The 13,515-nt window shown below is 35.7% G+C and overlaps 1 protein-coding gene across 1 annotated transcript in view; it reads right to left on the bottom strand.

Moving 5' to 3' along the window:
* Nucleotides 1-13,515, bottom strand: part of VPS13C (vacuolar protein sorting 13 homolog C) — a 176,085-nt gene that overhangs the window by 13,424 nt on the left and 149,146 nt on the right. The window contains exons 70-79 of the mRNA XM_052647403.1: nucleotides 10,358-10,439; nucleotides 10,177-10,246; nucleotides 9,397-9,508; nucleotides 9,178-9,291; nucleotides 6,916-7,055; nucleotides 5,264-5,345; nucleotides 3,989-4,102; nucleotides 3,112-3,187; nucleotides 2,537-2,700; nucleotides 1,172-1,217 (exon numbers count right to left, since the gene is read on the bottom strand). Of these exons, the coding sequence (XP_052503363.1) occupies nucleotides 1,172-1,217; nucleotides 2,537-2,700; nucleotides 3,112-3,187; nucleotides 3,989-4,102; nucleotides 5,264-5,345; nucleotides 6,916-7,055; nucleotides 9,178-9,291; nucleotides 9,397-9,508; nucleotides 10,177-10,246; nucleotides 10,358-10,439 (1,000 nt within the window). The remainder of the gene's footprint in view (nucleotides 1-1,171; nucleotides 1,218-2,536; nucleotides 2,701-3,111; nucleotides 3,188-3,988; nucleotides 4,103-5,263; nucleotides 5,346-6,915; nucleotides 7,056-9,177; nucleotides 9,292-9,396; nucleotides 9,509-10,176; nucleotides 10,247-10,357; nucleotides 10,440-13,515) is intronic.

Raw genomic sequence — 13,515 nt, 5'->3', positions numbered from 1 at the left:
TATAAGAACTTTATAAAAATATAATTCACATTCCATATAATTCACCCATTAAAGTATACAAATTAAAGTATATTCACAGCTGTGCAACTATCACCATAATCAATTTTAGAAAATTTGCATTATTTCAAAAAGAAAGCCCATACCTATTAGCAATCATTTCCCATTTTTCCCCAAACCCTCTTCCCAATTCTATGCAGTTTACCTCCTTCCTCCCTATACTGCAGATCTAGGCAATCACTAACCTAATTTTATCTGTATGGATTTGCCTATTCTAGTCAAATAGAATCATACAATATGTGGCCTTTTGTGACTGGCTTTTCTTCACTTAGAATCACGCTTTCAAGGTTCATTTATCTTGTATTTGTATCAATACCTGACTTCTTTTTAATCACGCTTTCAAGGTTCATTTATCTTGTACTTGTATCAATACCTGACTTCTTTTTACAAATGGATGTTAACCCATTTGTATGGCGTATACCACATTTTGTTTATCCATGCATTAGTAGATGGACATTTGGCTTGCTATTACATTCTGGTTATTATGAGTAATATTTTTATAAACATTTCTGTACAAGGCTTTGACCAAACAGAGGCTTTCAATTCCCTTGGGTATATACCTAAGAGTGGAATTGCTGGGTCACATATATAAGCTCTATCTTTATATCCAGTTGTCCCAGTACTGTTTGTTGAAAAGACTATTCTTTTTCTATGGAATTATCTTGGCCCCCCGTCAAAACATAATCGACCATAACAATAAACATATATTTCTGAAATATGAATTCTACTCCATTGATCGATATGTGTATCTGTATGCCAGCAACACCTGTTATAGCTACTTTAACTTTACAGTAAGTTTTAAAATTGGATAGTATAAGTCCTCCAACTTCATTATTTTTTTTCCCAGATGTTTTTGCTATTTTGTTATGTATTCAGGGTTCCCCTGAATTTCCATATACATTTTAGAATCAGTTCATCAATCTCTGAAAGAAGAAGCTACTGGGATTTTGATAGGGATTGTACTGAATAAAGAATGTGCTTTTTAAACTAGGATTTTAAAAAAGTCAATTGCTATTGAGAGTCCAACAGAATCCAGTCTAACAATAATATGTATTACTTTTACCATGTATCAACTCTTCAGACTTTGTACAGAAAGGAAACATTCTCAACCTACCTTCCACAGGCTTTGTTATTATTCCAGTCACTCCACCAACGACTCCCTAAGAGAGAAATCATAGATCAAGTCAAGCCTGAATGGAAGGTGCTTAATTTTAAACCAACCACTAGAGGTCTCTACTGACATATTATTACAGGAATAACTTTTTAAAAAAAAAAACAAGGACTTGACAGAGAATATGCACATATAAGTGAGTTCTCTGATTTTTAAAATATTACCTCATAGCACATATTAAATGAAGCGCTTTATAGAAGCAGAACTTTATAACAGAAGAGTAAAGCAGGTGAAAATTTTTTACATCTGACTCTGACACCAATCACCAGTTGATGTGTATGCATGCATGCTAAGCCACTTCAGTCATGTCCAACTCACTGTGACCGAGTGGACATTAGCCCACTAGGCTCCTCTGTCCATGGGATTCTCTAGTTGATGCAATCTCTTTAAGCCTCAGTTTCCATATCAGTAAAATTATTGAGTTGAGAAAATTAGAGATCTAATTATAAATTCCAATGAAGTTACTCCATAATTTAGTGCAAGTGTGGAAAACTGAAAATGAAGGGACCTCTCATGGACAGCAACTAACCTGACAGGTAAAGCGCTTTAGAGGAGACGATACACATTAGAAATCACAGGCACAAACACAGCAGTTAACAGTCTACTGAGTTAATTTCAAAAGTTAAAAAGTAGTATTCGTGCATTCTTTACATAACTTTCAAGTAGTGTTAGTAACTAAAAATAGCTGTATATCACACAGAAAAATAACTGAAGGATGTATACTAAACTGAAAAGATCAGATACCTCTAGGAAGAGGAGAGGGATAATCAAAGAGTACCTTATAGCCTTACCTAGGTTCCCATTACTCACTTAAAAAAAATAACTTAGAAGTTCTTGTAATTACTCATACGGAAGATAGTCATGTATTACCTGTATAACTGAATGGTATAGTACTGAAAAGTAATGCAAGGTAGTTCCTGGTTTATGACACGTAACCTATGCACCTGCCTTCTATAGAAACGGCTGACTGATGATGACCTGAAGCCGACTCTCTCCCTCCAGTTACCTCCACGTTCCTCTGCTCCACTTCCCCACCTTCCACACTAGTGCTAATCTGCCATCATTATAGTTTCCACTCCAGCCCAAGTGCCGAAGTCTAGGAACTGGAGTGGGGGTGGGCGGTTAGGGTAGACTGATGGTGATAAAGAGAAAGAGGAACAAAAAAGGAAACAGAAAGTGTGCAATTTACCACTACTGTTGCTCTGACAGACTTACTTACAAGCAGTGTTCCACGTGCCACACAACCAGTACATATGCTAAAGTGTATCTGTAAGTTAGTATTTCTTGAGGATTCCACAGGAGACTTACAAGCAGCAAGCCCTTTCCCCCTCTGGCCAGGCTGTCACCAAAATCTTTAGGCTGCCGACCCATCTCCTCTCTTCTTTTTTGCTGATATTCTTTGTCCATTGTAATTGCTGCCAAACCTTTCCCAACAGAGCCGGTGATTCGAGATACAACTCCTGCTGCACCACCTATCAAAAGGCCCAGAGAAGTAAATCACACTGTTTCTTTGAAGAGCATTATTGCAATACAGAGCATGTGGCTGCTTGAAACCAACAGGTGCTTAAAATTCTGTCTCCTATACAAAAAGGCAGATATTGATTGTATCCAGTTCCCACTTAGCAAGAAGAGGAATAAAACTATTGCAAGTACACTGATTAACAAATCTATGACATAAAAAAAAAAAAACACCTCAGCAGGTCAATGTCAAATTATTTTCCATTTAAGAACAAGTGAACACATCTTTTAGAAGGATTATTATACAGCGAAACTCTCTTTTCTTAAACATAGTCATTTATTTTTATAAACAATGAATTTAATAACTTATAAAAATATAAATTATTATATTTATACACATACACACACAAATATGTAATACATACCTACTGTGTGTCCAAAGAGACTTTTTACTCCAATTACTAACCCCTCAGCAAATTCTTCAGGGCCTTGAACAGCACCCTGGTCAAAAATTTAAAAAAAGTTTGCTACTTAAAATTTAAATACGTTTAAGACTTTGAATCTAGTATTTCAGAATTTCCATGAAGATACAGAATCGCAAAGATACGTCAGCATTGTGCTGACAGTTTTCACCTTCTAATCCCCAAACTGATGGAACACCTATTGTGTCTGAAGATACTTTTAACCCACATGATCTTAGCAACCCTTTAAGATGTCAACCCTTTAAGATGACAAAAACTGGAGAGGAATAAATCATTGGCTTCAGTCAACATTGGAAATTAGCCTTCCAGGACCAAGTGCCATCAGACTGTTAAAGCAAGCCACACTGACAGCAAGACTAGCAGCCCACACAGTTTGGGCTCTCTTGTTTTTCCATTTATTCTTTTTGCTTTGTCCTTCTGAAACCCTCACCACACTGGGATCCTGCATCCTTTAAATGGAGGAGAACAGGTTAGAGGAAAGCTTGACTATGAAACAAAGTCAGCTTTCAATGCCCATTAGTTCTTTACACGGTGGTGACACAGTTTTGAAATGTTCTCAGTCTAGCACTCTTCCTAACAACTACATTAAATCCTAGAAAATGTAGGCGTGCTTTATTACCCAGATACTAGAAGTGTTCAGTTAGTTCTAAAACAATCTTTTGATGTTATCTCTAGTAATTTTAAAAATATATAAAATTGATATACTTGGTATTTGAACATTATTCAGTTCTAAGATACAATTAAAATATGAATTATCTGTCATAAAAAGTAGAACATCCGTTTTTCTATACTACACTTAAAATAAATAAAAGACCAATACCTGGAAGGGTTCATAGAAAAAAGCTTCAAAGCCTTCAGATAGACCTCTAATTAATCCAAACGGGTTTCCAAGTACATCTAAGCCCAATACAAGGACATACATCTGTTTCAAGAACTACAGGAAAATAAATAAATAAATGAATGAATGAAGTTCTTTGCAACCATTGTAAGAAAATACATCATGAACTAATGTGGAAAAAGTGGGATACTGACTAAATTAGGTTGTTAAAGGAAAACTCTGCAGTGACGTTTTACTATGTTCTAGGCACTATGCTCCTACTTTTCATGGGACTTTCAAATGGGATAGAACTCAGGTTTGAGGCAAAGTCGGCCTTTTGTCAGTTACATAACCTTGGACAAGTCGCGTAGTCTCTATAGGCCCTGTTCTTTTCATCTGTAAACTGGGAGGTCTATTATACTGACCTTGCATGGCTGAGTATGCATATTAAATGGATATATATTTATCGCTATGAACTAAATGGGTTGATAACCAAAACAAAAAGACAAATGAAAAAATATCCTTATTTGAACATGTAAAAATCAAGTTTAAACACCGTAAGAGAAAAGACCTTTCAGCAGAGGAAGGCAAGAGCAATGTCACCCACAGCAATGGTACTCGTGCGTGTGTGCTCAGTTGCTTAAGTCCTGTCCGCTTCTTTGCAACCCCATGGACTGTAGCCCGCCAGGTTCCTCTGCCCATGCAATTTTCAAGGCAAGAATATTGAAGTGAGTTGCCATGCCCTCCTCCAGGGAATCTTCCCAACTCGGGGACAGAACCTGCGTCTCTTATATCTACGCATTGGCAGGTGTGTTTCTTACCACTACACCACCTGGGAAGCCCAATGGCACTCTGGTGCCTCCAAAACAGCTACTGTGTCTCTGTGCACAGACTTCAAACCATGGAGTAACAGGCATCAGTAAGAGGAACTTGGTTTCCTCGCAATTCTACTACACTATGCTTAGAAACTATAGTCACTGAAGGAATAAAATGTAATGACCCTTAAATCACTATTCTTTCTCAAAGTGGTAAATGTATAATTGCAAAAGGAAAAAACACTAAAGCAAACTTTTTAAAAGGTTTATATAGTTGGCGGGGCAGGAGGGGGGTGGAATTAAAGAAACAGAAGTTAATCATTCCAGAAAACTACTAAGTAATGAGATTGTGAACTGCACTAAGTTAGGTAAATGTCACCCACTACAGTCACACAGAAATGCTTTGCTTTTATATTATGAAGTATCTTCCGTATGAGCTACTATTAATATGACAGGAAGTTACCTGTTCACTGTAATGTCTAACAACACTCCACATGAGCTGATCTCTGTTGTAAAACTGATACCGAATTTCATAATAAGCAAGTCTGGGAGGAGAAAGTCAAAAGTACTAAGATTATTTTTTGGAAAAAACAAAAAGACTTAAAATTTCAGTGATAATCATTTCTAAGTCACAATTAGGTTTGTACATGTAATTTGAGATATTAAATATTAGGATGCCAAAACTATGATAAAAATAGTACATTGTCATGCAAATCTTTCATAAAAAAATACAGAGTAAAAAGTTGACCATAATCCCACTACACAGTGAATTTTTTTCTTAAACTTCTTCTTTTCCTCATTTTCCACTTCAAATTCTTTCTTTTCTATGCAACTGAAAAATATTAAAACACTCTGTATGCATTTTTTTACTCAACATTTTAGATAAATATTCTTTTAGGTTTTCAAATTTTGATATAACCATTTTTAATAACATAGCATTCCATCATGTGGATAGGTCAAACAATTCTTTCATGATCAGATATTTCCAAATTTTGACGTAATAATCAGAGTTGCCATGTGTATTCTGAATATAACTTTGGTTGCATTTCAAGATTATTTTCTGACTGAATTCCTACCCAAAATAATTACTGAGTGAAAGCCTACAAAAACATTTAAGACTCTTGATATATACCCCTTTCCACTTGTACATATGATTAAAAAAAAAAAGTCCATTTCTTAGATGCACTTCTCTCTAGTACTAGGATTTCTCATATTTTGAAATCTTTGATAATTTGCTTTAATTTGCATATGTTCTTTGATAAACAATAAAACTAAACATTTCTAATATCTATTAGCCACTGTATCTTCCCTTTTATGAATTAGTTCACGTTGTTCTCTAGTACCTATGGCATTCGAATTTTTAGGTTAAAAATTAAATTATTAATCTTTTGCTATACTTGTCATATCATCCCAGTTCTTTGTTTTTTAAATTATTTTCATTGATTTTAAGAGTCTAATTTTTATGTAGTCAAATTAATTTTTATTTTTCCATCAGGATTTCTTCCATTGCTTTTAAACATAGGAAGGTTTCCTTTTATTTAGAGATTTGATAGCAATTAACTTCTATTTTTCCTTAGTCTTTTTCTTTCCATTTGAACTTAATATTTAAGCCTTTGATTCCTATAAAATTTGATAGTGTACAAGGTAAAAATAGTATTAATGAATTTTTTTCTCTAATACCACTGTTGACTATCAATTCAATAACTATTCATTGAATTTATATGTATCTGGCACACACAAATATTCTTATATGAAAGGTAGCAAGGAGCTATTATCTATACTTTGCGACAAATTATACTGAAATCTAATCCTACTGCTATATATTTCTAAATACAATTTCACTTAAAACATGGTCCATTTATAACATACTACTAAAATAATTCAATGTTTATACTATATTCATGAATTATCTAGATGCTGATAACTGAAAGAAATATTAGACTCTTTACCTTGTCTTTATGAGTCCAAACTAGAATGGGTCCAAACTATTGAAAATGTAAGTAGTAAGAATTACCACTTTTCTAAGGTAACTTCTAGCACAAATGAAAAGAATGAATATCCGGAAACAGCATCTTGGCATAAAAACCTCCTAACACACTTCAATAGAACTCTTACTTGAATATAAGGTCATCCACATCAGTCAGAGTAGCACCGATGCTTTTCAATAGCAGGTTGACAGAATGAATTGGAATCAATTCCTGTTTCTCTTGGTTTGATTCCTCACCACCAGAACCCAAAGACAAACTCAAGTGCAACTAAAAGGAAAATAATGTTCAATAAATGAAAACTAAAAACAAAAATATTTACATACGTGGACACCAAATTGTCCAGACACAAACAAATGTACCTTTCAATTAGAATCCTAAAGAAAACTATTATTTGTTACTCTATATATTACACAGAACTGCTCTGATCCTCATATTTACTTTCTAATAAAATACAAATCAATTTGTCCCCAAAACTGAACCATAATTTCATTCAAACTTTATAAATAACATTGTGTTTATATGGAGGAAACCAAAACAACACTTTGCAAAAACAGCATAATCATTTCAAGAGGAAAAAAATGTCAACTGGCCTACCAGCAGTCTAACTTAAAATAATGGATAATCATTTCTACAAGATAAATAACTTTTAGTAACAATTAAGAATAACTGCAGTATAATTACACGAGGACAAGTAACAACAGCATGACAATTATGGCAACACTTTAGCAAGTTCCAAACAAATGGTTAAAAGAATAATAAGGTTTTCAGCTTCCACAACCCCTTCAACTCAGGACTTAACCATGAGATTTTCACATTCCCATTTAGCTTCTTCTACTTTGTGCTGCACTAACATTAGTGAGATAGTGCCAGAAGATACAGGCAGAAGGTAATTCAATGTGTGTTAAGTAAAGCAGATAACTCTGCCTTCTCATTCTGCCAGTTCTCTAGGCATTCTCCCTCAATAGAGAGCTCAATAGAGGGGACTTACGGAAAAGCCAGGAAAGCCTGGCTGTTACTTTTTCTCTCATGTGGACTTTCGTCCATCTGCAGACTTAGAGAGGGCTGGGATCCATGAAAGGCAATCTTAGGTGAAAAGAGTTCCAGCCTTTTCCTACAGAGTAAGAAATGACCACGACAGTCATGATTTTAGTTATTCAACATTATGGGACAGTTCCCAGTGCGCCTAAAAACACTGTTACTTAGTCGCTCAGTCAAGTCCAACTCTGTGACTGAACGGACTGTAACCTGCCTCAGCCCATGGGATTCCCCAGGCAAGAATACTGGAGTGGGTTGCCATTTGCTTCTCCAGGGGACCTTCCTGACACAGGGATTGAATCCGTGTCTCCTGCTTGCCAGGAGGATTTTTACCACTGAGTCACAATATGTATAGGTAAATTATAAACCTGATATACCCCATGGAGATTATAAACCCCATGAAGTCATTTTATATCTTCAACAGCAACTTCAACAGCAGGTCTTCAGTTAATAATTTGTTGAAGGTATTGTCCAATCTCATAAAGAACTGATTTTCATTTAATAATGGAAAAGAAATTGTGTATAACTCACCACATAAAACAATATCAATTTTGAACCTAACACTATCAATATATTTGATATCACCAAACTAATATATCAATTTAAAATTAATTAATTAATTAAAATAATAATTTCATTTTATAAATCCATTCACCTAGCTGAATGGACTGGTGAATGCAACTGACAATATTGTGCTATTAACAGTTTTTGAGAACGTAAAGGATCATCAATATTTTTAAAGAGTTACTTAATTGTAAATCTGGCCCATTACACAAGTTTAGAGCTTTATGGCTGACTGCATTTGTGGATTCTCTAAGCAGTCACCTTTTCCTAGAAAAGCTAAAAAGAATAACAAAAGGAGACAAGGAAATGGGTTCATAAAGGACAAAATCAGGCAAGTGAAAGGTATCCAATTTTCCACTCCTCTAGTTACAATCAAATTTTGGAAGGGTGAAAAATACCACATCAACAGTGTAACAGCAACTTCAGCGTTTTCAAATTCTGGTTAGGACACCCATTATAGCTTTCTATTCAGACAGTGAGGAGTTACAAAGCGCAACCACAACATTAAATGTTGGTGAGCACTTTGCTTAATTAAGAAATGCTTTTGTCAGCTTCTTCCTTGAAGAAAGGGGTTATTAATTCAAGACTAGAGATCATGCTCTGGTGGTTTCTCTGTGGCAATTGTGGCTGTACATATGTTACAGAGAACTGTCTTAATTATTTCCATTAATCAAACAAAATTCCCCTCCAAATATTAGATATAACAAATTAAAACTCACATTTGTATACATAGCCTTTAAAAGTTCTACAATACTTCTGTCAAATTTTCAAAGTAATAATTACAACAAACCTTTATAGGAGAAATATGGAAATGTTCAAAGAAACTAAGAATGGATGTATCAGTCACTGAGGTCCCCACTAATTCTGTGTTTATAGCATCAGAGTCTTCCCGGATTAACTCTGTCTGAAAGAAATTAATCGAGATTTTCTATTTTAATTTTTTTCTACAACAATTATTGAAAAGATTGGTTGATCTTTCATAATATTCCCAAGAAATAAAAATTATTACCCATTTTCTTTCAGCTTCAGGGTCAGTTGTTGGGGTAAACAGCGCAGTAATAGCTCCTAGAAATCCCTGATCAACTTTTAAGGCCATTTCCTGAATGAGAACCATAAAATACCTAAGGAAGAAAAAAATTTTTAATAGAAAAAGCTTTCTTAAGGATGAAAAAGGTGTTTTATCAAACCTTGTAATTTTCCATGTTAAAACTTGGATTTTGCCCAAAAACCACAGCAACATCTTGTTCCGTGATCTCTAAAACAAGGGTTATGTTAGCAAGATCGAAGTTTATTTAGACTGAGATTTTTTTTTGTTGTTAATTAAAGTAAAAGTTTCACTAGGGGTAATACTGCTATATTAACACTTAGCATTTAAAGTTCCAAATGCTCTATTTACCATGTTATGGAAGATATAAGAACAATGATGATGTAGCATATATTATCTAATTTTTAAAGTCCACAGGAATTAAAGAACATATCTCTCAAACACATCATTTATATTTCACTATTTTATATTCTAATGGAAGTTACAAAGGGGAGAAGTGGTTGAAGGAATTCTACACTTTAAAATATATAGAGGCTATTATTAAAATAAGTTTCAACATATAAAATCACTTGACCATAAAGTAGATTGATACGTTCAGGTGGAAATAATTTTCATACAAAAGTCACTTCCAAAACATAATGTATTTTGTTTTGGAAGTGACTTTGGAAGTGTTTTGGAAGTGACTAACATAAAGTAGATTCTCATTTTAAATTCCTTTAGATGAACAAGGGTATCTTTACTTACTTGAACTGTAAGACTTTACTGTACTCATTAAATCTTGTGATGACACTCACATCAATGAAAGGTTTGGGCTCTAAAAGGAAGAAAGAAAACAGGAAAAAGGCAATCAAGCTTTCTAGTAGGTCAGAATGATATCTATTCAACTTTTATGTATAGAGTATATCTCAACGTAAATTTTTCTTACCTGAATCCAAAGCAATAGATTTTGGAGGGGCCACAGGATGAAATACAACAGGGAACACTGTACCTGGTAACTGACTATCAACCTAAAGAAAAGAAAACTGATTCAGCCGTACTTAATTTAAACTTTTGTTTCAGAGGTGTATTACAGAAGAAGCCACTAATTACATCATAAATAATATCTGTATTTGTATGTGCTGCTATTAAAAGTTTTTCTTTAAATCTAAATTTCTTATATATCTCACCAAGGGCAAGTTTCCACATACAGGAATACATCAACATTCTCACAACTGCACTAGAACCGTGGAGCATGAACACCATTGATGGAAATATTTGTATCAATGGATCATGTGAGATTTCAACTATCTATAATTTAAATAAAAATGTAAGTGACGACTGCGTATGAAATTATAGGTTAGGTATTAAGAGAAAGAGAACGAAAATGTCCTAAAAAGTAGTAATCCATAGTTGAAAACAAGAGATGGTGGGAGGCAGGAAGGGAGAAAGCAAACAAACAGCCTCCAATAAAGCCCTAATCATTCCCATATAGAAGAATAAGAGAAAATCTTAATTTGGGATTCGAAGACAAAGTCAAAGAAATATTAAAAATAACAATTTGCGTAAGAAAACATATGGCCAAATTAAAGTCTCAATGGTCATTTAGCCTTGGATAATTAGTATGGTGAATCTACAGGATATGTGGAAGAAGGAGAATAACTTATAAACAAAAAGAAAGATATCAATTTTGACCTATGATTTTTGTGTTGTTCAGTTGCTAAGTCACGTCCAACTCTTTTCAATGCCATAGACTCTAGCATACCAGACTTCCCTGTCCTTCACCATCTCCCAGAGCTTCCTCAAACTCATGTCCATCAAGGCAGTGATACCATCCAACCATCTCGTCCTCTGTCGTCCCCTTCTCTCCTGTCTTCAATCTTTCCCAGTATCAGGGTCTTTTCCAATGAGTCAGCTCTTTGCATCAGGTGGCCAAAGTACCGAAGCTTCAGCTTCACCATCAGTCCTTCCAATGAATATTCAGGGTTGATTTCCTTTAGGACTGACTGGTTTGATCTCCTTGTAGTCTCTCAAGAGTCTTCTCCAACACCACAGTTCAGTACCATGAGTTCTTCAGCGCTCAGCTTCCTTTATAGTCCAACCGTCACATCCATACATGACTACTGGAAAAACCATAGTTTTGACTATACGGACCTTTGTCAGTAAAGTAATGTCTCTGGTTTTTAATATGCTGTCTCAGTTTGTCATAGATTTTCTTCCAAGGAGTGAGCGTCTTTTAATTTCAGGGCTGTTGTCACCATCTACAGTGATTTTGGAGCCCAAGAAAATAAAGGCTGTTACTGTTTCGATTGTTTCTCCATCTATTTGCCATGAAGTGATGGGACCAGATGGCGTGATGTCAGTTTCCTGAATGCTGACTTTCAAGCTCTCCTCTTTCACCTTCATCAAGAGGCTCCTTAGTTTCTCTTTGCTTTCTGCCCTAAGGGTTGTGCCATCTGCATATCTGAGGTTACTGATATTTCTCCCAGCAATCTGGATTCCAGCTTGTGCTTCATCCAGCTCGGCACTTCACATGACGTACTCTGCATATAACTTAAATAAGCAGGGTGACAATATACAGCCTTGACATACTCCTCTCCCAATTTGGAACCAGTTCATTGTACCATGTCTGGTTCTAACTGTTGCTTCTTGACTTGCATACAGATTTTTCAGGAGGCAGGTCAGGTGGTCTGGTATTCCTATCTCTTTCAGAATTTTCCACATTTTGTTGTTATCCACACAGTCAAAGGCTTTGGCATAGTCAATAAAGCAGATGTTTTTCTAGAATTCTCTTGCTTTTTCCATGATCCAACAGATGTTGGCGATTTAATCTCTGGTTCCTCTGCCTTTTCTAAATCCAGCTTGAACATCTGGGAGTTCTGGGTTCATGTACTGTTGAAGCCTGGCTTGGAGAATTCTGAGCATTACTCTGCTGGCATGTGAAATTAGTGCGATTGTGTGGTAGTCTGAGCATTCTTTGGCATTTCCCTTCTTTGGGATTGGAATGAAACTGACCTTTTCCAGTCCTGTGGCCACTGCTGAGTTTTCCCAATTTGCTGGCATACTGAGTGCAGCACTTTCACAGCATCATCTTTCAGGACTTGAAACAGCTCAACTGGAATTCCATCACCTCCACTAGCTTTGTTCGTAGTGATGCTCCCTAAAACCCAGTTGACTTTGGAATCCAGGATGTCTGGCTCTAGGTGAGTGATCACATCATCATGGTTTTCTGGGTCATGGAGATCTTTTTTGTATAGTTCTGTGTATTCTTGTATTCTACCTTTTCTTAATATCTTCTGCTTCTGTTAGGTCCATACCATTTCTGTCCTTTACTGTGCCCATCTTTGCATGAAATGTTCCCTTCAGTTCAGTTCAGTTCAGTCGCTCAGTCCTGTCCAATTCTTTGCAACTCCATGGACTGCATGCAAGCCAAGCCTCCCTATCTATCACCAACTCCTGGAGCTTACTCAAATTCATGTCCATTGAGTCAGTGATGCCATCCAACCATCTCATCCTCTGTCGTCCCCTTCTCCTCCCACCTCCAATCTTTCCCAGCATCAGGGTCTTTTCAAATTAGTCAGTTCTTCACATCAGGTGGCCAAAGTATTGGAGTTTCAGTTTCAGCATCATTCCTTCCAATGAATATTCAGGATTGATTTCCTTTATGATGGACGGGTTTGATCTCCTTTCAGTCCAAGGGACTCTCAAGAGTCTTCTCCAACACCGCAGTTCAAAAGCATCAATTCTTCAGTGCTCAGCTTTGTTTATAGTCCAACTCTCACATCCATACATGACTACTGGAAAAACCATAGCTTTGACTAGATGGATCTTTGTTCCCTTGTTATCTCTAATCTTCTTGAAGAGATCTCTAGTCTTTTCCATTCTGCTGTTTTCCTCTGTATTTTCACATTGTTCATTTAGGAAAGCTTTCTTATCTCTCCTTGCCATTCTTCGGAATTCTACATTTAGCTGGATATATCTTTCCTGTTCTCCTTTGTCTTTCGCTTCTCTTCTCAGCTATTTGTAAGGGCTCCTCAGACAGCCATTTGGCCTTCTTGCATTTCTTTTTCTTGGGGATGGTTTTGATCACCACCTCCTGTACAATGT

This window comes from Budorcas taxicolor, chromosome 10, assembly GCF_023091745.1.
Source record: "Budorcas taxicolor isolate Tak-1 chromosome 10, Takin1.1, whole genome shotgun sequence".
Lineage (NCBI taxonomy): Eukaryota > Metazoa > Chordata > Mammalia > Artiodactyla > Bovidae > Budorcas > Budorcas taxicolor.
Note: the sequence above shows the minus strand (reverse complement) of the source record. Positions and strands in the feature narration are given on the sequence as shown.